Raw genomic sequence first — 21,094 nt, 5'->3', positions numbered from 1 at the left:
CCTGACTAATTTCTTCACCTGGGTCTATCCTAAAGACTAACTCCATCCAGGAGCATTCAGAAACTATTTCTGCCTGTCATGACCTACGCAGCCCCTTATCATCCAGTTCATATGGGGTTTGACACTTTTGAACCCTCCCAGGGGCTGCTAACAGGGAGTTTCACAAGGGAGTTCTCCAGGTGAAGGAGGAGCTAATACAGCATCTGTGGGGTAAGTGACTGTCTGTAGTGTGTGTTTGTGTTTGGGGGTTACTTGCTGTGTGCTGAGCTTGTGTTTGTCAGTCTGTTTGTTTGTTTGGTTGTTTGAGGACCATGTGCTCTGGCTGGCAGTTGGAGGCAGGTTTGAAAGCTCAAGCCTCTGGTAATTGGCTGAGCCTTAATCAGTGGGCGGGCATTCACTCAGGCCAGGGCTTTATAAAGCCGCGCACAAGCGACCAGGGCTGCTAACAGGAGTTTCGCAAGGAGTTCAGAAGGGAGTGGAAGGGAGTGGGAGCCCTCGCCGTCGTAACCCCTTCCCGTGCCCCCTAAAACCTATAAACCTAACCACATTCCAAAACCCCTTCCTGTAAACCACCCTTCCACTAACTAGAGACAATGCAGGCAGAAGCCCAGCAGCAGAGTGGGGCTATCCAGTTTATTGCACTGAGTGTTGCATGTATGATTACCTGCCCTGTGGGCGGGTGGCGATGTGTGCAGTCGGTGCAAGGAGCTCCTGGCCCTCAGAGACCATGTATGGACTTTGGAGGCCAGGGTGGCGGAACTGGAGGAGCTAAGAGAGGCAGAGAGGTATGTTGATGAGGCTTTCCGGGACACTGTAGAATTGTCCCACCTCCGTTCAGACAGCTCCTGTGCTGTTGAGGAGGAAGAACGCCCAGGAAGTAGAGCAGTCAATGGGAGCAGAGGGAAACCTTCCCGTAGTTGGGACCCTCCTTCCAGATGGTGCTGGGGTTGCCTCTCGCACTGAGGTTGCCTCTCCGGGAGAGGGAACTCCAGTTTCTAGGAAAAGGCAGGTGTTAGTAATGGGAGATTCGATCATTAGAAATGTAGATAGCTGGGTCTGTGATGACCGGGAGAACCGTATGGTGACTTGCCTGCCTGGTGCGAAGGTTGCGGATCTCTCGAGGCATCTAGATAGACTTGTGTGTAGTGCTGGGGAGGAGCCGGTGGTCGTGGTACATGTAGGTACCAATGACATAGGGAAGGGTAGGAGAGATGTCCTGGAAGCCAAATTTAGGCTGCTAGGGAAGAGACTGAAATCCAGGACCTCTATGGTGGCATTTTCAGAAATGCTCCCAGTTACACGCACAGGGCCAGGTAGGCAGGCAGAGCTTCAGAGTCTCAATGCGTGGATGAGACGATGGTATAGAGAGGAGGGGTTCACGTTCATTAGGAACTGGGGAAACTTCTGGGATGGGAGGAGCCTATACAGGAGAGATGGGCTCCACCTAAACCAAAGTGGAACCAGACTGCTGGCACTAAACATTAAAAAGGTTGTAGAGCAGTTTTTAAACTAGGAGATGGGGGGAAAGCTGACTGCTGCAGAGGAGCGTGTGGATCGGACACAGACTTCTCTTAGGGGAGAGTCTGATGATAGAGAATCTCCAGGTTATAGTCAGGAGCAGAGGACTGAGAAGTATAATGTAAGGGCCGGATCAGATGATAAACAGTCACATAAAAAAGAATCCGGCACATCAAAAAAGGCAGGCTAATAAACAGGGACAAGTTTTTAAAGTGCTTGTACACAAATGCCAGAAGTCTAAACAATAAGATGGGTGAACTAGAGTGCCTTGTGATAAAGGAGGATATAGATATAATAGGCATCACAGAAACTTGGTGGACTGAGAGCAATCAATGGGACACAATAATTCCGGGGTACAAAATATATCGGAAGGACAGAACAGGCCGTGCAGGGGGAGGGGTGGCACTATATGTGAAAGAAAGTGTAGATTCAAATGAAGTAAAAATCTTAAGCGAATCCACATGTTCCATAGAGTCTCTACGGATAGAAATTTCATGCTCTAGTAAAAATATAACATTAGGGATCTATTATCGACCACCTGACCAGGACAGTAATAGTGATGATGAAATGCTAAGGGAAATTAGAGAGGCTATCAAAATTAAGAACCCAATAATAGTGGAGGATTTCAATTATCCCCATATTGACTGGGAACATTTCACTTCAGGACGAAATGACTGCTTCATGGAGCAGCTGGTACGGGAACCCACAAGGGGAGAGGCAACTCTACATTTAATCCTGAGTGGAGCGCAGTAGCTGGTTCAAGAGGTAACTATAGCAGGGCCGCTTGGAAATAGTGACCATAATACAATAGCATTCAACATCCCTGTGGTGGGAAGAACACCTCAACTGCCCAACACTGTGGCATTTAATTTCAAAAGGGGGAACTATACAAAAATGAGGGGGTTAGTTAGACAAAACTTAAAAGGTACAGTGACTAAAGTGAAATCCCTGCAAGTTGCATGGGCCCTTTTTAAAGACACCATAATAGAGGCCCAACTTCAATGTATACCCCAAATTAAGAAAAACAGTAAAAGAACTAAAAAAGAGCCACCGTGGCTTAACAACCATGTAAAAGAAGCAGTGTGAGATAAAAAGACTTCCTTTAAAAAGTGGAAGTCAAATCCTAGTGAGGCAAATAGAAAGGAGCACAAACACTGCCAGCTTAAGTGCAAGAGTGTAATAAGAAAAGCCAAAGAGGAGTTTGAAGAATGGCTAGCCAAAAACTCCAAAGGTATTAACAAAATGTTTTTTAAGTACATCAGAAGCAGGAAGCCTGCTAAACAACCAGTGGGGCCCCTTGACGATCGAAATACAAAAGGAGTGCTTAAAGACGATAAAGTCATTGTGGAGAAACTAAATGGATTCTTTGCTTCAGTCTTCACGGCTGAGGATGTTAGGGAGATTCCCAAACTTGAGCTGGCTTTTGTAGGTGACAAATCTGAGGAACTGTCACAGATTGAAGTGTCACTAGAGGAGGTTTTGGAATTAATTGATAAACTCAACATTAACAAGTCACCGGACCAAATGGCATTCACCCAAGAGTTCTGAAAGAACTCAAATGTGAAGTTGCAGAACTATTAACTAAGGTTTGTAACCTATCCTTTAAATTGGCTTAGGTACCCAATGACTGGAAGTTAGCTAATGTAACGCCAATATTTAAAAAGGGCTCTAGAGGTGATCCCGGCAATTACAGACTGGTAAGTCTAACGTCGGTACCGGGCAAATTAGTCGAAAAAATAGTTAAGAATAAAATTGTCAGACACATAGAAAAACATAAACTGTTGAGCAATAGTCAACATGGTTTCTGTAAAGGGAAATCATGTCTTACTAACATATTAGAGTTCTTTGAAGGGGTCAACAAACATGTGGACAAGGGGGATCCGCTGGACATAGTGTACTTAGATTTCCAGAAAGCCTTTGACAAGGTCCCTCACCAAAGGCTCTTACATAAATTAAGCTGTCATGGGATAAAAGGGAAGGTCCTTTCATGAATCGAGAACTGGTTAAAGGACAGGGAACAAAGGGTAGGAATTAATGGTAAATTCTCAGAATGGAGAGGGGTAACTAGTGGTGTTCCCCAAGGGTCAGTCCTAGGACCAATCCTATTCAATTTATTCATAAATGATCTGGAGAAAGGGGTAAATAGTGAGGTGGCAAAGTTTGCAGATGATACTAAACTACTCAAGATAGTTAAGACCAAAGCAGATTGTGAAGAACTTCAAAAAGATCTCTCAAAACTAAGTGATTGGGCAACAAAATGGCAAATGAAATTGAATGTGGATAAATGTAAAGTAATGCACATTGGAAAAAATAACCCCAACTATACATACAACATGACGGGGGCTAATTTAGCTACAACGAGTCAGGAAAAAGATCTTGGCGTCATCGTGGATAGTTCTCTAAAGATGTCCATGCAGTGGGCAGAGGCGGTCAAAAAAACAAACAGGATGTTAGAAATCATTAAAAAGGGGATAGAAAATAAGAATGAGAATTATTTATTGTCCTTATATAAATCCATGGTACGCCCACATCTCGAATACTGTGTACAGATGTGGTCTCCTCACCTCAAAAAAGATATTCTAGCACTAGAAAAGGTTCAGAAAAGGGCAACTAAAATGATTAGGGGTTTAGAGAGGGTCCCATACGAGGAAAGATTAAAGAGGCTAGGACTCTTCAGCTTGGAAAAGAGAAGACTAAGGGGGGACATGATAGAGGTATATAAAATCATGAGTGATGTTGAGAAAGTGAATAAGGAAAAGTTATTTACTTATTCCCATAATACAAGAACTGGGGGTCACCAAATGAAATTAATAGGCAGCAGGTTTAAAAACAAATAAAAGGAAGTTCTTCTTCACGCAGCGCACAGTCAACTTGTGGAACTCCTTACCTGAGGAGGTTGTGAAGGCTAGGACTATAACAATGTTTAAAAGGGGACTGGATAAATTCATGGTGGCTAAGTCCATAAATGGCTATTAGCCAGGATGGGTAAGAATGGTGTCCCTAGCCTCTGTTCGTCAGAGGATGGAGATGGATGGCAGGAGAGAGATCACTTGATCATTGCCTGTTAGGTTCATTCCCTCTGGGGCACCTGGCATTGGCCACTGTCGGTAGACAGATACTGGGCTAGATGGACCTTTGGTCTGACCCGGTACGGCCTTTCTTATGTTCTTATGTTCATTAAGTAGCTTCCTGCATTAGCTCCAGGCTGTAGCGACTGACCCACCTTACCCCATATTGCAAAGCTATGGTGACAATACATACTGAGATTCCTCCCGTGGGGGGTCTTGAACTTCTACCTTTATGAGCCACATTATGCTTGGTAAAGACAGATGATGTGGAACCAGAAATTAGTGCATCAAAATTGGTGTGTTGGGTATTAGGCCTAGTTGGTGGACAAAATAATGAGGGAATGGGCTACTCCACTCATCACTCCCTTTTTGGTTCCTTAAAGAAAGAGACTTTGGGGGGAAAAATGAATAGAAGAACAGATGGAGGCTATTGGAGTGAGTTTCACCATCATGGCTGACATGCCCACCATCTCCCGGAACCCTGGACCTTCTTTGTCCTAATCCCGAGGGATAGTCTGACCAGCCTGGGCCAGACAGAGGGGTCCCAATGACATCACCAGCCAGACAAGCTCCAGCTGAATGCCAGACACCACTTGCAATAAAATGGAATTGGACTTTAACAACAACAGCTCCAGCCCATCTCCGCTAACTTCTCTTTTCCCCAGAGGACAGTTATTACCATCTTTGATACCATCTAAGAGCCTGTCGAACAAGAGTTCTTTTCCTTCTAAAAACTCTCTCCAATTAAAGGGAAAGGGGAAAAGGGATGTTGCTAAAATGAAAGTCTGATTTAATACTTTACACCTCCAATGTTTTAACTATTTTCCTCTCTTCTTTATCTTTAAGTGAAAAGGTTAGGTAAGAATCATGCATATAGGCCTGCTTTGTTATTTTAATCCAGTTTCTCTGCATACTGTATTCCTTGTAAATATTAATGTGGTTTTAAAAGGCTAAGCAGCGTCACCGCATTCACCTTCTGGTTAACAAAGCTCCCAAGAGGGCAAGTCTCTGGAGGCAGGGAGCCTAAGCCCATTTGGACCTGCTAAGGGAGCCATGGTGAAAAACAGGGCTACTGAAATCCAGAGACACAGTCTCAGGGCATGTCTATACTTGCCATTTAAAGTGGAAAAAGTCCCTTTATTGTGCAAAAAACTGGGAGCATCTACACTTGCCAAAGACGTTTTTCAGTGAAACTCAGAAATTTCACTGCAAAAAGAAAAGCACCTCCACGAGAGGCATACAGCTCTTACTGGTTATGCTTTTGCAGTGATGTGTAAGTGAAGACACGTTCTTCCTGTATAACAGCTTGCAGCCTCCTCAGGATATCCCAGAGTGCCTACCTGACCACTCTAGCCAGCACTTCCGCTGCTTTGATGCCAGGTAAACAGATGTCCGCCCCTCCCTTTGTAAAGCCCCAGGAACTTTGAAACTCCCCTTCCTTTTTTATGTCCAGGTGACAATGCCTGCTCCAGAGAGCAAAGGATCCCGATTGCAGCAATGCTGAGCTACTGGAGCTGACTAGTGTTTGAGGAAAGGGGGGTGTACAGGGACCCAAGATGCCCTGCAATCACCCCTCCCACCTTTCCTGGAGAGCTGCACTGTGGGATAGCTGCCCTCAGGGCGCTGCTCTCATCAGTGATGAAGTTCTGACACCTGTGACCCTAAGTTAATACACAAACCAGCGCTTTTCTTTAACCGTTTCCCTATCACTGGTGAAACTGACAGCACAAAAACTGCAAATGTAGACATAGCCTCAGAGTGTGCCCTGTGATCTATTACATCACTCCTTTACTAAAGCCACTCCCAGGGTCCTCATGAGATGGAGATGGTGAAGATGAGAGTGCATTAAAAGAGGAAAGAGAATGAAAAAGAGAAAAGATGACAGAGAGGTGGGTAGGAGAGAGAGAGAAAAAAAGAGAGTAAACAACTCCCCTTCCCACCCAAATCAGGGAGAAATTAGATTAATTGAGGATACATGAACAAGTACTTTAGAAATATCCAAGATAGTCTCTCTAGGCTCCTCTTTGCAGACCGCACAATTCCCTCATGCCATACTCCTGTGAGCCTGGTGCCAAACATATTTGTGGGCCCCCATGAGTGAAGTGGCGCATGGCACGGGGAGGTTGGTCCCCAGAGCGAGGGCATGGTATGACAGGGCACTATTTACAAACCAGCAGTTGCCAGACGCATAGTGGCCTGTCAGCATGCTCCTTCCCCTCAGGGGCAGGCCATGCCATGCCACACATCCCCCCTGCCCAATACTGGAACCCCCCATTCCCTAAGACCAGAGCCCCCCAGACCCTCTATGCCCATCACCCCCCCGATCCTGCCACAAATGCCCAGTGCCCCCCTCCCCACAGCCCACAACTGCCCAGCACCCCACATAGAACCCCCACTCCCTACTGCCCCAACACACACAGATCTTCCCCATCCCCTAACTCTCCAGAGACCCCCTCCCCGCCTCCCAGCTGCACTCACTGGCCCCCTGGAAGGCGACTGCACCTGCCGGGCTGGGGAATTACTCCAGCCCCTCGGGAGTGGTGCAATCAGCCAGACCAGGGCCTGTCCCAGACGGGATCCTCAGGACCCACTTGCCTGGAGGCCCATCCAAGCCCCCACACTGTCCCCACCCTCACAACCAGCCAAGACTGGCCAGGCTTCTGCACCAGTCCCACGCGGCTCAGCTCCAAGGAGATAGGTAGGGCCCCACAGGTGACGGAAAGCAGAGACTGCCCCGAGCCAGAGGTACACTGGGGTCTGGCCAGGTGGCAGAGAGGACCCGGCGGGTGGGGCCAGAGGGTGAAGAGGCGGGCAGGCCGAGAGGAGCGGGGCTGGTGGGGTCTCAGGGCACAGTGCAAGCAGAGCAGGTCGGGGCCCTTTCTGAGAAATGGGCCTGGCTCCATGGAGCCACTGTAAACCCGGCACTGCTTACCCCTGTCTCTTCACCTCACTTATTGATATGGTAATTGGCTTAAGTGGCATTGAACTACTAGGCTGACATTAAGCCAACTCCACACATACTAACTAGAAATTTAAACAAATTCTTAAGCACCAGATGAAGCTATACAGTTGCTACAGCAGCCATGGCAAGGAGAGCTGCACTGATGTAGAGATTCTCAGATAACAGCAATAGCAAAGGAATTTTTAAAAGAGAGGAATTGTTTCTTACTGTAGTCTCTTTAATTTACAGTTTGGATCCTTCAGCGCTTGACACAGCAGGTAAATAGAAGAATACTTCAAAACATCCTGATGCTGTTCCCTAAAAACAAAAGAATAGAAATTGTCTATGTTGTTCTCTGGAAACAGATTTTATTTCTATTTCCAGAACATTTAAGTAGCCTCCTAGCTGGTGTAATCATACACGATTTATGAATTACGCTGCAGTTTCTATTAATTGTAAATCCTCCACAAACAAAAATAAAGCGGATACCAAAAGATGTTCCTTAAATGCACATAGTCAAATAGGACAGGTGCAACTAAGTAACCCATTCTTTTTTTTTTTTTGAACTAGTGGAACTCTGGTGCTTTGAGCATTCAAATACAATTCTAAGCATTCACACAAATGCCAGTGTCTCTAGTGGTTACATGCTTTTGTACTGGTCAATAGTTGTTTTTATCATTTCTGGAGATGATCATTTTTTACCAAGATTGTTGATTTTAATTTACCTGCAAAGATAAACACTGATAATATGAGCATTGGCTTAATGTTTTTACTATGAAAACTAACATTCAGTATTGTATAATTGGTGTTTCACTTTCTGAAATGACATCCCCACATGTAACCAGAAATGATGGCTTATTAGTTTCTGACACCAAAAGGTATAAGAGGGGAAGTTAATTTTAAGGCAAGAATATTTTGTTTTTATCTGATACTGACAGATATTTTAGATCATATGTAGCAATGAATGCTTTTAAAACACTAACTTTAGCTTTAACCATATTTTACTGCATGTGGGTAAGAGGTTTCCAGTGAGAACACTTCTTCTTTATTATTTTAACATGCTACATTATGGTGGGGTACTATTGACACTGGGCTTAAGGCAGAATCCCTGATACTGTAGAGTTCATTTAAGCATTAAACTTTAATGTTTAAGAAATGTCTTAAAACTGGCAATAAGCAAAACATAGAAATTAAGACTGACACAGTATTTTGGATTTATCTGACTCATGCTGTAATGCAAAACCTTATCTGTGACCTCAGCAACCATGGTGTGTGTGAATGAAGCAGCTAGAGTCAAGATTGCTGGAAGAGATGTGAAAAAATCTCTAAGGGGGAAGCACAAGGCAGGAGTTGAGGGTCTGCATTACAGCATTAATCAATGAATGTGGGGAGTGCTGTGTGCGTCTGTAACTCCTTGAAGAATGTGGGGAGTGCGGTGTGTGTCTGTAACTCCTCTTCTCTCTGATGGGTGTCAATGTCTCATTGGTAGTGAATAATTGGAGCTGTGTGCTGCAATGTGGGGTAGACCTTCCCTTTAACTGGGTATTCCCTGTCTCTTAAGGTTTTGGGTTGGTGGTAGCAATGTGCCTTTGAGCAACATCATCTCTTTTTAATGACGTTTGTCATTTTAATTTTATTTTAATACCAAAGAACTATTAAAGCAAACAGATTTCCACATTTTGCAGCACTGCAGAACTACATGCTGATTTTTATTTAAGCCTGGTCTACACAGATTTTGTACTAACATAACCATTTTGGCTAGGGATGTAATTTTTTTTTTTTAACCAAACTACTTATGCTGGTAGTGGTACAAACCCTTGTGAGAATGCTGGTACAGTAATGTAAAGGTGCCTTATACAGGTGTATCTTATTCTCTTTTTCTTATGGGAATAAACTCTATTGATATAGCAACAAAGAATCCTGTGGCACCTTATAGACTAACAGACGTTCTGCAGCATGAGCTTTCGTGGGTGAATACCCACTTCTTCAGATGCAAGTATTCACCCACGAAAGCTCATGCTGCAGAACGTCTGTTAGTCTATAAGGTGCCACAGGATTCTTTGTTGCTTTTACAGATCCAGACTAACACGGCTACCCCTCTGATACTTGACATCTATTGATATAGGTATGTTTATACCAGTATAACTGCATCCAGACTAGGTGGGTTAGCTCACTACCTGTCCACACTGGCAAGGCACGTAGAGCGCTCTGACTCCGCAGCTAGAGCACTCCTGGTAATCCACCTTGGCGAGTGGAGTAACATTTGATGCGCACCGGCTGAAATGCCCAGGCATCAGTGTGAACGAGGTATTGCATTACTGCGCTCTGATCAGCCTCCGGAAACGTCCCATAATCCCCTTATGTCAAGTGGCCACTCTTGTCTTGGTTTTGGAATCTCTGCAAGAATGCGGATATGCCCTTTCAAAGCTCCGTTTCTGACAGCCGGCACGCTTATATGCTCCAGGAGCGAGGCAGGGAGAGGGGGATCTGCTGCTGTGTGAACTCACAAGACAGCATGCTGACATGCTCTCAGCCACCCAAAAACCCACTCTCTCTCTCCCCACATACGCACAACACACTCCCTGTCACACTCCACACACACACTCATTTGAAAAGCATGTTGCAACCACTTGCATGCTGGGATAGCTACCACAATGCACTGCTCTCTGTGGCCATTGCAAGAGCTGCTAATGTGGCCACACCGGTGCACTTGCAGCTGTCAGTGTGGACAGACTGCAGCGCTTTCCCTACTGCGCTCTACGAAGGCTGGTTTAACTCAAACCGCTCTACATCTGCAAGTGTAGCGAAGCCCTCAGAACCATTAGCAATTATCTTTCAGAACTCTGGGAGGACACGTGAGGTCCCAGAAGACTGGAGAAGGGCAAATACAGTACTTATCTTTAAAAAGGGGAAGAAAGAGGACCCAGGGAATTATAGACTAGTCAGCCTAACTTTGATACCTGGAAAAATACTGGATCAAATTATAAAACTATCAGTTTATAAGTACTTTGAGGATAATAAGGTGATAAATAATGCATAATGTGGATTGGTCAAGAACAAGTCATGCTAAACCAATCTAATTTACTTCTTTGATGGGGTAACCAGCCCAGTGGTGGGGAAAGCAGTAAATGTGATATATTGGGACTTCACTAAGGCTTCTGACACAGTCCCACATGATATTCTGATTAGCAAACTAGGGAAATGTGGTCTAGATTAAATTACTATAAGATGAAAAAGGTACTAAAATGGAAGTTATCAATAGTTTCCTGTCAAATTGGGAGGCTATCTCAAGTGAAAATCTCAAGTGAGGTTCCACAGGGAGTATGGTGCTATTCAATATTTGTATTAATCACTTGAATGATGGAGTGGAAAGTATGCTTATAAAATCTGTGGATGACACCACACTGGGAGGGGCTGCAAGCACTTCAGAGAACAGGATTAGAATTCGAAATAACCTTGATAAATTGTAGGTTTGAAATCAATACAAATGACATTCAGTACATACAAGTGCAAAATACTGCACTTAGGAAGGAAAAAAATCAAACAGACAACAACAAAATGGAGAATAACTGGGTAAGCAGTAGAACTGCAGAAAAGAACCTGGGGTTGTAGTGGATCACAAACTGAATATGAGTCAACTGTGTGATGCTGTTGTGAAAAATGCTATTATCATTCTGGGATGTATTAACAGGAGTGTCATATGTAAGACATTGGACGTAACTATTCTGCTCTATTTAGCACTGGTGAGACCTCAGCTGGAGTACTGTGTCCAGTTCTGGGCGCCACACTCTAAGAAAGATGTGGACAAGTTGGAGACAGTACAGAGAAAAACAACAAAAATGATAAGAAGTTTAAAAAACCTGACCTATGAGGAAAGGTTGAAAGAATTGGGCATGTTTAGCCTAGAAAAGAGGAGGCTGAAGGGGACATGATAACAGTCTTCAAATATTTAAAAAATTGTTGTTAAGGGGACAGTGATCAGTTGTTCTCTATGCCCATCAAGGGTAGGACAAGTAGTAATAGGCTTAGTTTGCAGCAAGGAAGATTTAGATTGGATATTAGGAAAAAATGTCAGCTAAAGATAGATAAGCACTGGATCAGGTTACCTAGAGAAGTTGTGGTTTCCCTTTTTTTGGAGGTTTTTAAGATCTGTCAGGGATGGTTTCGGTTTACTTGGTCCTGTCTCAGCATGGGAGGATGGACTAGATGACCTCTTGAGGTGCCTTCTAGCCCTACAATTTCTATGATTCTATGTAAAAAGGCATCAGTCACATCTGTTGTGTTTTACAAGGGAAACATTGTTTCTCTGCCATTCACTGAGTATAGGTGGCACTTTCTATCTTTTACATTCAGTGAGTTCAGTGAAATTAAGAATGAGAAGATAGTTTGAGTTAGGCTAAAGAGAATGTGAAAAAGCCCACGAGTTATTTTTGCTCCCTTTATTGAGAAGTTTTTACATTGAGGATGTGGAAGCAGGTTCTGTATCCTTGTGATTTGCTGGCTCCCTGATGAAGTGCTTTGAAAAGTCAAGCAAGGTAAGGATACAGAACCTGCTTCCACATCCTCAATGAGGAGCTCTCTAACTTCCTTTTTCAATTGCTGACACAAAGCACATTCCCCTCCCCTGAATTCTTTAGTCTCAGCTGCTTCCCCATTCCTGTCTCATACACATAAAATGACAGAAAACTTTCCAGTAATGGAGAGAACAGAGAAGACCAAGCAATCATTATAATTATTATAAGAGATAATATCCTGGTAGTTTGAACCTGAGGAAGCTCCATAACTATTTCATTAGCTTGCTGAAATATTAGAATTGCTTTGTGGTGGGTGATTCAACCATATATTAGTTATCAAGATGTACGGGAAAATAACATTTATTCTATTAAAGAAATTGAAAAATGTTGAGCTCTGGTAATACTTACTGATATAACCCATTTGTTGGTGTTGGAAGTTCTTCCTCGTGGTCTTCAAACATAAATTCACAGCAATTCACATAAAGTGACTCCAGCTTATGACAATTCTTTATACAAAATGAAAGAACCATTTGATCCATTTGGGTAAATTTATTTCGATTTAACTTTACTTCAGTGAAATCCAGTGCACTTTTCACAAACTTTTGTTCTTGGATCTCATACAAACAGTGAAACACGTCATGCTCGTACATCTCCACATCATACTCAGTGGGACTAAAAGGGAATAAATCCGTTTGTTGTTTTGCTTGAACCCACTTCAGTAAATCTGGTTTAATTTTAGGTGAAATTTTACAGCCAATTATTTTCTCTGTGTCCTTCATTCTTTCTTCATTTAAGAGCCCAAACAGGAATCGCACAGTTAACATTAAATAATTTCTAGAGTTTCCATAGTTTTCTAATAATGTTTTTACATCTTTCTTGGGAGTCCCTGAATCATTTCTTGTTTCTTCATCCTTCTCCAAGACATAAAATAAAGCTGCAAAAAACTCCTGAAAACTTAAGTGAATGAAGCTATAGACACGCACACAATCAATGTCTTTTTGAAATACGTTCTCATTCAAAAAGAGGGGAAGAGAGTCTCTCTGATCTAAGCCATAGTTCTTGATTTCTTCTTCCTCAAACAGTATCTTTTGTTTCCAGATTCCATCAGCAGCCAAGGAGCAAAGTCCCCTCAGATTAGCTTGCATCTGTTGCTTCATATTGCTTCTTAGAGGCTTTACTAAACTGGAAAGGTAGAGTATATACACTCCAGTGGTTGTTTTTGAAGTCTGTGCAAGATCCTCACCTTTTTCTAGCTGCTGTTTCACAACAGTGCAAATGATCCAACATACGATGGGGACAAAGCACATGGTGAAGAGAATTTCATTTCCTCTCACAAATCGTAAAGCTTGTCTTGCTTGGTTTTCATTTTGAAAGAACTTGTGGAAATATTCTCTCCTTTCAGCTTCAGAAAATCCCAGGATCTCTGCATACCGGGACCACTCCAAACACTGTCCCAGTTTCTCCAGGGCAATTGGCCTTGTAGTGATTATCAAATAACTTTCAGGAAGAACTGTTTTCCTAAATAAACTGCTCAGTATGATATCCACTGGCTTCTTCTCCCAGGGGTCAGAGCACAGGTTATCTTCTGACTGGTCAAAAGGAAATCTCAGTTCATCAAAACCATCAATTAAGAACAGAAGTTTTTCTGGCTTCACCAAAATCTTTCTAATCGGTGCATTTGTATTAGAACAATTTTTAAAAATCAGGTCAGCCACACTTCCCTGCTCAGTAAGTAGGTTCATTTCCCGACAATTTATGTAGAAAACAAAGTCAAACATTTCCTTATAGAGTTCTCCAGCTGCCCAATCGCACATGATCTTTCTTGCTGTCATTGTTTTTCCAATCCCTGCAGCTCCCAGCAGCACAACAATTTGCGGTGTTTGTCCTTCTTTATCAGGTTTAAATAGGGTGTCTATAGTAATTACAGAACTAGCTTGTTTAGTCATGATTTTTGCATGTCTCCGCCCCATGGCCATTATTTCATGTTCCTTCTCATTTTCATGACGAGGTTTGTCTAGAATAGTCAGCTTTGTGTATCTTGTGTTTAGAATCACATTCTCACCAAGACGACTGTTCATGTCTTTTATTACTCTGTACTTCTTAAAAACATCTTCTTTATACTTCTTCCTATAACCTGAACCAGTAACGTGGGACATTAGAAATATTGAACTGAAAGGTTCAAAAAAGGTTTATTAATCTGTTACAACAAAATTACTACAATAGTAAAGGTACCCAGCACTGATGTTGCACCTTTACCTATAAATTGGATCCTGAAATCACTTGATTATGTGCCTGGCCCTGAACCCTTACAGGGGTGGGGAACCTTTTTTCTATCAGGGGCCACTGACCCACAGAAAAAATCAGCCATGGGCCACCCACAGCCCTGTGGGGAGTGGGGGAGGGGAAGGCATGGAGGCTCGGGGCTTCACCTAGGCCGCGCCCGCAGGTGCCACCTCCGCAACTCCCATTGGCTACAGTTCTCAGTCAATGTGAGCTGTGGAGCCAGCACTAGGAGTGGGGGCAGGGCAGGAAGCTTTCCTGATCACCTAGGGGCCACAGGGACATGCTGGTCACTGCCAGGAGCTGCGTGAAGCCAACCAGACTTCTGGCAACCCAGTGGCTTCTGGCCCATAGTGCGGAGACTTGCCACGGGCCAGATTAAATGAAGCAGCAGCCTGGATCTGGCCCACAGACCATAGGTTCCCCGCCCTGCCTTGCTCAAATAATTCATCCCACTAAAATTATTCATGTGCATAGACTGTAGGCATCACTTCACCCCTCACACAAATGCAATCACCACTTGGGGGAAACCTGGCAACCATTTATCAATTCACAGCAACACTATACAAGTTATGACACAAAGTGGAAGAGACTGTCATATGCAACTGAAACAATTCTGAGAATTTAGGTGGAACGAATGTAACTTCACAAATTAGAATGTGCCTAGGGCATTTAAGTTGGAAAGAGAAACTGTCATAGGATTCTTAATGATCAAAGTTGAGTACTTCTAGTTATCTTCCTATTTAATTCTGAGCTGAAATAATGCTCCTCGTAGTAGTGTCCTCCAGGGAGATGTTGTACACACATATGTTATAAGTTGCCCGAGGTAACAAAAGTCCCACTCGGCCCATTACATAACATTATTTGTAAAAGTCACCAAGATTTAAAACAGAGTGACTGGTTCAAAGGGTCTACAAGGCTCCTGGTAAAGTCATGGGTAGGCATGACAATGGGCTGAGAGAGTCTAAAAATGGGAGGAAACGTTTATAGTCAAAAACACCAAAATGCATTTTGATTGGTTAATTTTGATGGAATGAGGTAGACAGCCTGTTTGGACACAATTTGTGTGGTAGGAGTCACTCAACAGAAGAGCAGGACATGTGGATTGTAAGTAGAGAGCTTTACCATTATGGCCGCCATCCCCACCATCACCTGGGATCCACCATGACACTGTTGGGCCTTCATCCTCCTGATCCTGAAAGATGTTCTGACCAGAATGAGTCCCACACAGGTACCCAAATGACATCACCATCTCCACTGGCTTTTGCCAATTCATGAACTTCACCTGGGATGTGAACTGAGACCCACCCTCTCATAGGATTTCAGAGCCTGGGATCCAGCCCAAGCCCAAACTCCTACACTGCAGTTTTTAGCCCTGCATCCTGAGACCCACAAGCCTGAGTCAGCTGACATGCGCCAGTATAGACACACCCTCTGAGACCACAGAGGCAGCTAAACACAATGTCTTAAACAGCCAGACACTGGTAAGAGTTTGCTGGATCTCAGAGTGGGTGATCAGACCATGTGCTGGACCTGTGATCCCCAGCAGAGAGGCTGTCAGGGAAAGTCAGCACCAGAGAAAGAGAGGCTGCATTTTCTCTTTGCTCCGCTTTTCCCTCCATTGGTCTGAGTGGAAACAAGACTGGACATCAGCAATTACAGCTGCACCACCATAAGGGCATTTCCTGGGGACTGATGCCAGCGGCTGCCCACTACAAACTAGGGAATTTTCTTTGGCTAGAGTGCTATTGCCGTTGTCACTATTACAGTCTTCACTTTGTTGCCTTTGGGAACCGGTAACATTAGTGTCGTATATCTGGAAAGGCGTTTGTAAAGGCTATGTTAAGACAGGTCAGTTTCTGTGTTTCACAGGGATAGTTCCAGGAAAGCATCCAACCAAATAAGCACAAGGCCACCGCACCGGGGTAACTTCCCATGCAGATATCACATACCTTTAGCCGACAACTCTGATGTTTTTTTATTTGGACGCCAATCTGAAAGGGAAAGTACTTGTAAATAACACAGTAAGAATGTTTTGTGCATTCCAAGACAAGTGCATTTATATTCTATATAGACCCACCCAAGGACTGAATGATACCATTGCATCTCACGCTAAATGTAATCGCTGAGGAGAGCACGGCTACCAGCAGTCATTTTACTCAGTGCAGTTTTTGAAATATAGTAAAGGACGCTCTATTTCTCTGATTGTGATGGAGTGTTCACTCCACACTTGCACTGAAAGGGTTAGTGCAGTGAGAACAGGGCTAATTAGCCCAACAAGTCACAGCTGAGGGGAATCAGGTGGCCAAGCAATCCCCTGACTGAAAGAGGGAGCCCAGCTGGAGAGGAAGTAGCTGTGCTGGGACTATAAAGACAGGAAATTGGAAACAGGAGAGCTGCGTGAGCCGAGGGACGTGCTGGCCACCACTTCCCGCAGCCCCCATTGGCCTGGAGCGGCGAACCGCAGCCAGTGGGAGCTGCGATCGCCCACCTGCGGATGCGGCAGGTAAACAAACTGGCCCAGACCGCTGGGGGCTTTCCCTGAACAAGCAGTGGACCGGCTTTGAGAAGCACTGAACTATATGATTTTTTTTTAAAGTTGTATAGGCAACCCAGAATAGCTTGCATAAAATAGCCACTGCCATTGTCAAGTATCTGTTAATAAACTAAGTTAGGAACAAAGTAGCCTCTTTCCACCCCTCAAATATAGACTTACTATTGTGTGTGTTCTGGTAGGATCTAGAGCCCCAATCAGTGAGCAGGGCCCCACTGTACTAGGTCCTGTGCTCACATATAACAAGACCATCTCTGCCTGACAGAGCTCACAGTCTAAAGCAAGTAACTGCCCCCTGCATTGCGCTCTGGAGGCTTCTAAACTCTCCCCCTGGGGGACTGTCCAGGGCAGTGAATTTCAAAGGCCTCTAGGGAGAGCCCCACTGCCAGCCCTGGAGCTTCCGTCCCAGGGACTCCGGGCAGAACCAGCCCAGCTGAGCTCCACTGTCACCGTGGGGTACAGGGGAGAGGAACAGGAATGACTGAAGCTACATCTGCACTGGAAAGTTCAAAGTGCTGCCCAGGGCTGGCTACAGGCACCAGCTCAGCAAGCAGGTGCTTGGGGCGGACAAGGGGAAGAGGCGATACGTCGGGCTCTTCGGCAACAATTTGGCGGCGGGTCCCTCAGTCCCTCTCAGAGGAAAGGACTTGCCACTGAATAGCTGCTGAAGAAGAAAGAGGCACGGTGGAGCTGCCTCCGATCATGATCATGGCTTCCCACCCCCCCACCGCTTGGGGCGGCAAAAACCCTGGAGCCGGCCCTGGTGCTGGCGCGGGAGTGCTCCCATGCCAGTGATTTGAAGTGTGAATGTGGTCACGCAGAGCTCTCCCAGCGCTCCTGGTAATCCACCTCCACAAGGGGATTAGCTCCGAGCGCTCCGAGCCAGTCTATGCTAATGCTTTAAAGCGCTCCAACTTGCTGCGCTCGGTGGGCAGGGGGGTGATTTTTCACACCCGAGCCAGCAAGTTAGAGCGCTATAAAATGTCAGTGTAGACAACAGCCCTAACAGGGTTTGAGTTCAGCTCCACCACAGAGCACATGGATTCTAACACTGCTCCACTAAAGCAGGGATTCTCAACCTTTTTCCTTCTGAGCGCCTTCCCCCTCCCTGCCCCTGCCCCTGCCCCGACACCATGCTATAAAAACTCCAAGGCCCACCTGTGCTACAACAACTGTTTTTCTGCATATAGAAGGCAGGGCCGGCATTAGGAGGTAGCAAGCAGGGCAATTGCCCAGTGCTCCATACCACAGGGGGCCCCACAAAGCAAAGCTCAGGATTCAACATCAGCCCCAGTTGGAGGGGCTCAGGGCCCGAGGCTTCAGCCTTGCGATACGGCTTCAGCTTTCTGTCCTGGGCACCAGCAAGTCTAATGCCAACCCTGCTTGGCAGCCCCCCTGAAACCTGCTCACAGCCCCCCAGGAGGCCCCGGACTCCTGGTTGAGAACCACTGCACTAAATAGTGGCTCTCCAATGGCACTGGCTCTTACGCTGTTGTGGGACACTGAAAGGCAAGCTGGGGCCTTTGGAACTGCAGCTCTCCAGGTTTGCAAGCTATTTGACTGTATTTTACTGAATTTGTCTTTAATTAAAAAATATTCTTGATGATAAAGTTTGTTCCCACAACCCCAGAAATGTCTCATGGGGCCAAGCAGCTGTTTGGTGATAATATACTGGGTCAGGTTCTCTTCTGTAATCAGTTTCTAATTACAGATCTTTAATTCTCTTCCCCAGGCCCTGCATAGGTTAGAGCAGCCTGGGGGCAGTTCTAACTTACGCCAACTGCCAGTGATTCCCAGGGATTGGGCCACCAGCTGGGTATGCACCCCAGTCACTCCTCCTCCCCACCTCTCTGTCCAGGACACTTCTTCTGCACCACCAGGTTATGTCTACACACACTGGGGACTTCCCCACACTAGGCATCTTCTCAGATGGAGAGTTACAGGCTGACTGGCTCCCCTTGTGCCATCTGAGTGGTGAAAAGGGGGTGGAGCAGGTCAGAGAAACTGCCCCACTCTTGGCATCTCTGCTGAGGCCCCCTAACTTCCTGCTGGGATTTAGAATTTGTCATTCCTGCCATCAGCCTGTTTCTCCTTCTGCTGCTGCTGCTGCCGCTGCCTTCGGGCAGATTCTGGGGGGAAACCTGCAAGTTTTACAGTAACTTCCTTACCTTTTCCTCCTTCTTCTCTGAGTTTAGAAGCAGAATCTCTGAGATTGATCTGTGTGAAAATGTCCATAGTTATATCTACTGCAGCCTCTCCACCATAGAACGCCATCAGGAGGTTCTTGGTATCTATCCTGTCGGCATTCTCCAGCCGACCTCGGGGGATGTTACCTTTCCCCTCAAAGTCAGAGTGCAAGAGTTTGTCTTTAAATCTTTTGAAATTTTCATGAGAGAGGTTGTCGAGGGCATGCACGAGCAGCTCACTAATTCTGCTGCTTCTATTTTCCATCACTGGGTACCAGGAAATGAAACTTATATACAATGCAAACTCCCATTAACATGATATAATATTTTTCCCAAGTAGAAAAGGAAAGAAGTGTAGTCTGGAGGTGGCAGTAGGTCAATGAGGTTCATAACTCCTTGATGCTTTTCCTCACACGACTCACTCGACAGTTCATGTTGTGTCTCCATGCCTCAGTTTCTCCATCTGTAAAATAGGGATAATCATACTCATCTCATACCCAGGCAGTTACATTAGCTGTGAAATAAGAGATTTGGACATCATGATGCATCCGTAGTAAAACCTCAGTCAAACTTTTGTTACTGTAGCCAAATTGTTCTATGCATTCAGGGCCAAATTCTGCCATCTTTACTCATGTTGGTTTCAGTGGAATTACTTCTAGATAAGACATACTCAAGGTGAGTAGGCAGGGTGGAATTCAGACCTAACAAAGTAAACCAAATTTTGGTGAACGATTCATCCCAAATCTCTAAACTTCTTCCTACATTTGTGGACAAAGGAAAGTTTGACAGATCCCTGAAAAGCCACTGACAGAAAGTATGACATGCTTAACTCAATAAAAATTATCCCCATGCACCTAATTACAACTAGAGACTTGGGATCACAGATGTAAAAACAGCCTCCAGTTTTCTACCTGCAGCCAGCGACAGATGCAATTCTGAGTGTGCAAATCACTGTGGCCACAACAGATGTCAGGCTCTGAGCCTGCAAAGGGAAGGATGGGTCAACTCTTGCACCCACACAGATTCATTGGTGGGATGGTGGCCTCGGAAGATTTACTAACTGATGGTGCCTGCAAATCAGAAAGACTTCTAAATGCCAACACTGGAGTCCAGGATTATTTGATGTCTCAATACAGAGCCTCCAATGGATTAGGGGGGCAAAACTGGAAGTCTGTTTTAAAAAAATGCCCTTAAATAGAATTTTCAGCGGAGTTGCAAAAGAATCATTAATTTAGTCACCAATAACTAGAAGCCATAATAAAAATGAAAAGAAAAAAACAAAAATTGTTTAACAACCAAAAATTAAGATGCTAAAATGGGGGAAACACTGTACTCCGCAACCCGGTGAGATTGACAGCACTTTCACTTTCTACATCCGGGCTCCGCATTTACTCTTTAAAATCAGCCCTCCCCCTTTCCCAGTGAAAAAAAGGTGTTCTTAAACTGGAATTAAGGTTTCAAATACGCATTAATACATATTAGCAGAACACTTTCCAATTTTTTCCCTTTTAGAACCACAAAAGGGAAAGTTACATTTAAGAGAGAATTCCGGGCACATCCTGCAGCAGGGAGATGCACAAGCACCCGAACGGGGTCGCTGAGCTGCACCCTTCCAGCACTAACCCACTGCAGAGACTGGGAGGACCCAGGCCACACACCCCGCCCGCACTGCCCCACACGCAGCATAGGAATCGATGTACCCACTGATGCAAGTGGGCCCGGGCCGCCCCGCCCCGCGGCGATATGTAGCGGGTGCGTGGCAGCGCACAGTCCCCCGCCCCCCCAGCGCGCCCCCCGGAGCTGCCGCGGCTCCGCGCACATGGCGGGGCTGGGAGCGCGGCGGCCGCCGGAGGAAGCTGCTGCTGCTGCTGTTCTGCCCCTTTCCCCCAGCCCCGCACGCAGGCGCGGCAGCTCCCGTGGAGGGGGGCGGGGCTGGGGGTTCTGCTCCTTTCCCCGCCGGGGGGGCACGGCCAGGGGGAAAGGAGCAGAACATCCGCAGCTTCCTCCGGCTGCCCTAGCGCTCCCAGCCCCAC

General features: G+C 45.4%; 1 protein-coding gene across 1 annotated transcript in view; it reads right to left on the bottom strand.

The window, feature by feature from the left end:
* Positions 1–20,755, bottom strand: part of LOC120394385 (NACHT, LRR and PYD domains-containing protein 3-like) — a 51,874-nt gene extending 31,119 nt beyond the window's left edge. The window contains 6 exon segments of the mRNA XM_039518617.1: positions 7,756–7,845; positions 12,450–14,175; positions 16,274–16,315; positions 19,044–19,524; positions 19,973–20,131; positions 20,595–20,755. Of these exon segments, the coding sequence (XP_039374551.1) occupies positions 7,756–7,845; positions 12,450–14,175; positions 16,274–16,315; positions 19,044–19,326 (2,141 nt within the window). The 5' untranslated portion in view covers positions 19,327–19,524; positions 19,973–20,131; positions 20,595–20,755.
* Positions 20,756–21,094: the final 339 nt, after the last annotated feature.

Source organism: Mauremys reevesii, unplaced genomic scaffold (genome assembly GCF_016161935.1).
Source record: "Mauremys reevesii isolate NIE-2019 unplaced genomic scaffold, ASM1616193v1 Contig54, whole genome shotgun sequence".
NCBI classification, from domain to species: domain Eukaryota; kingdom Metazoa; phylum Chordata; order Testudines; family Geoemydidae; genus Mauremys; species Mauremys reevesii.
Note: the sequence above shows the minus strand (reverse complement) of the source record. Positions and strands in the feature narration are given on the sequence as shown.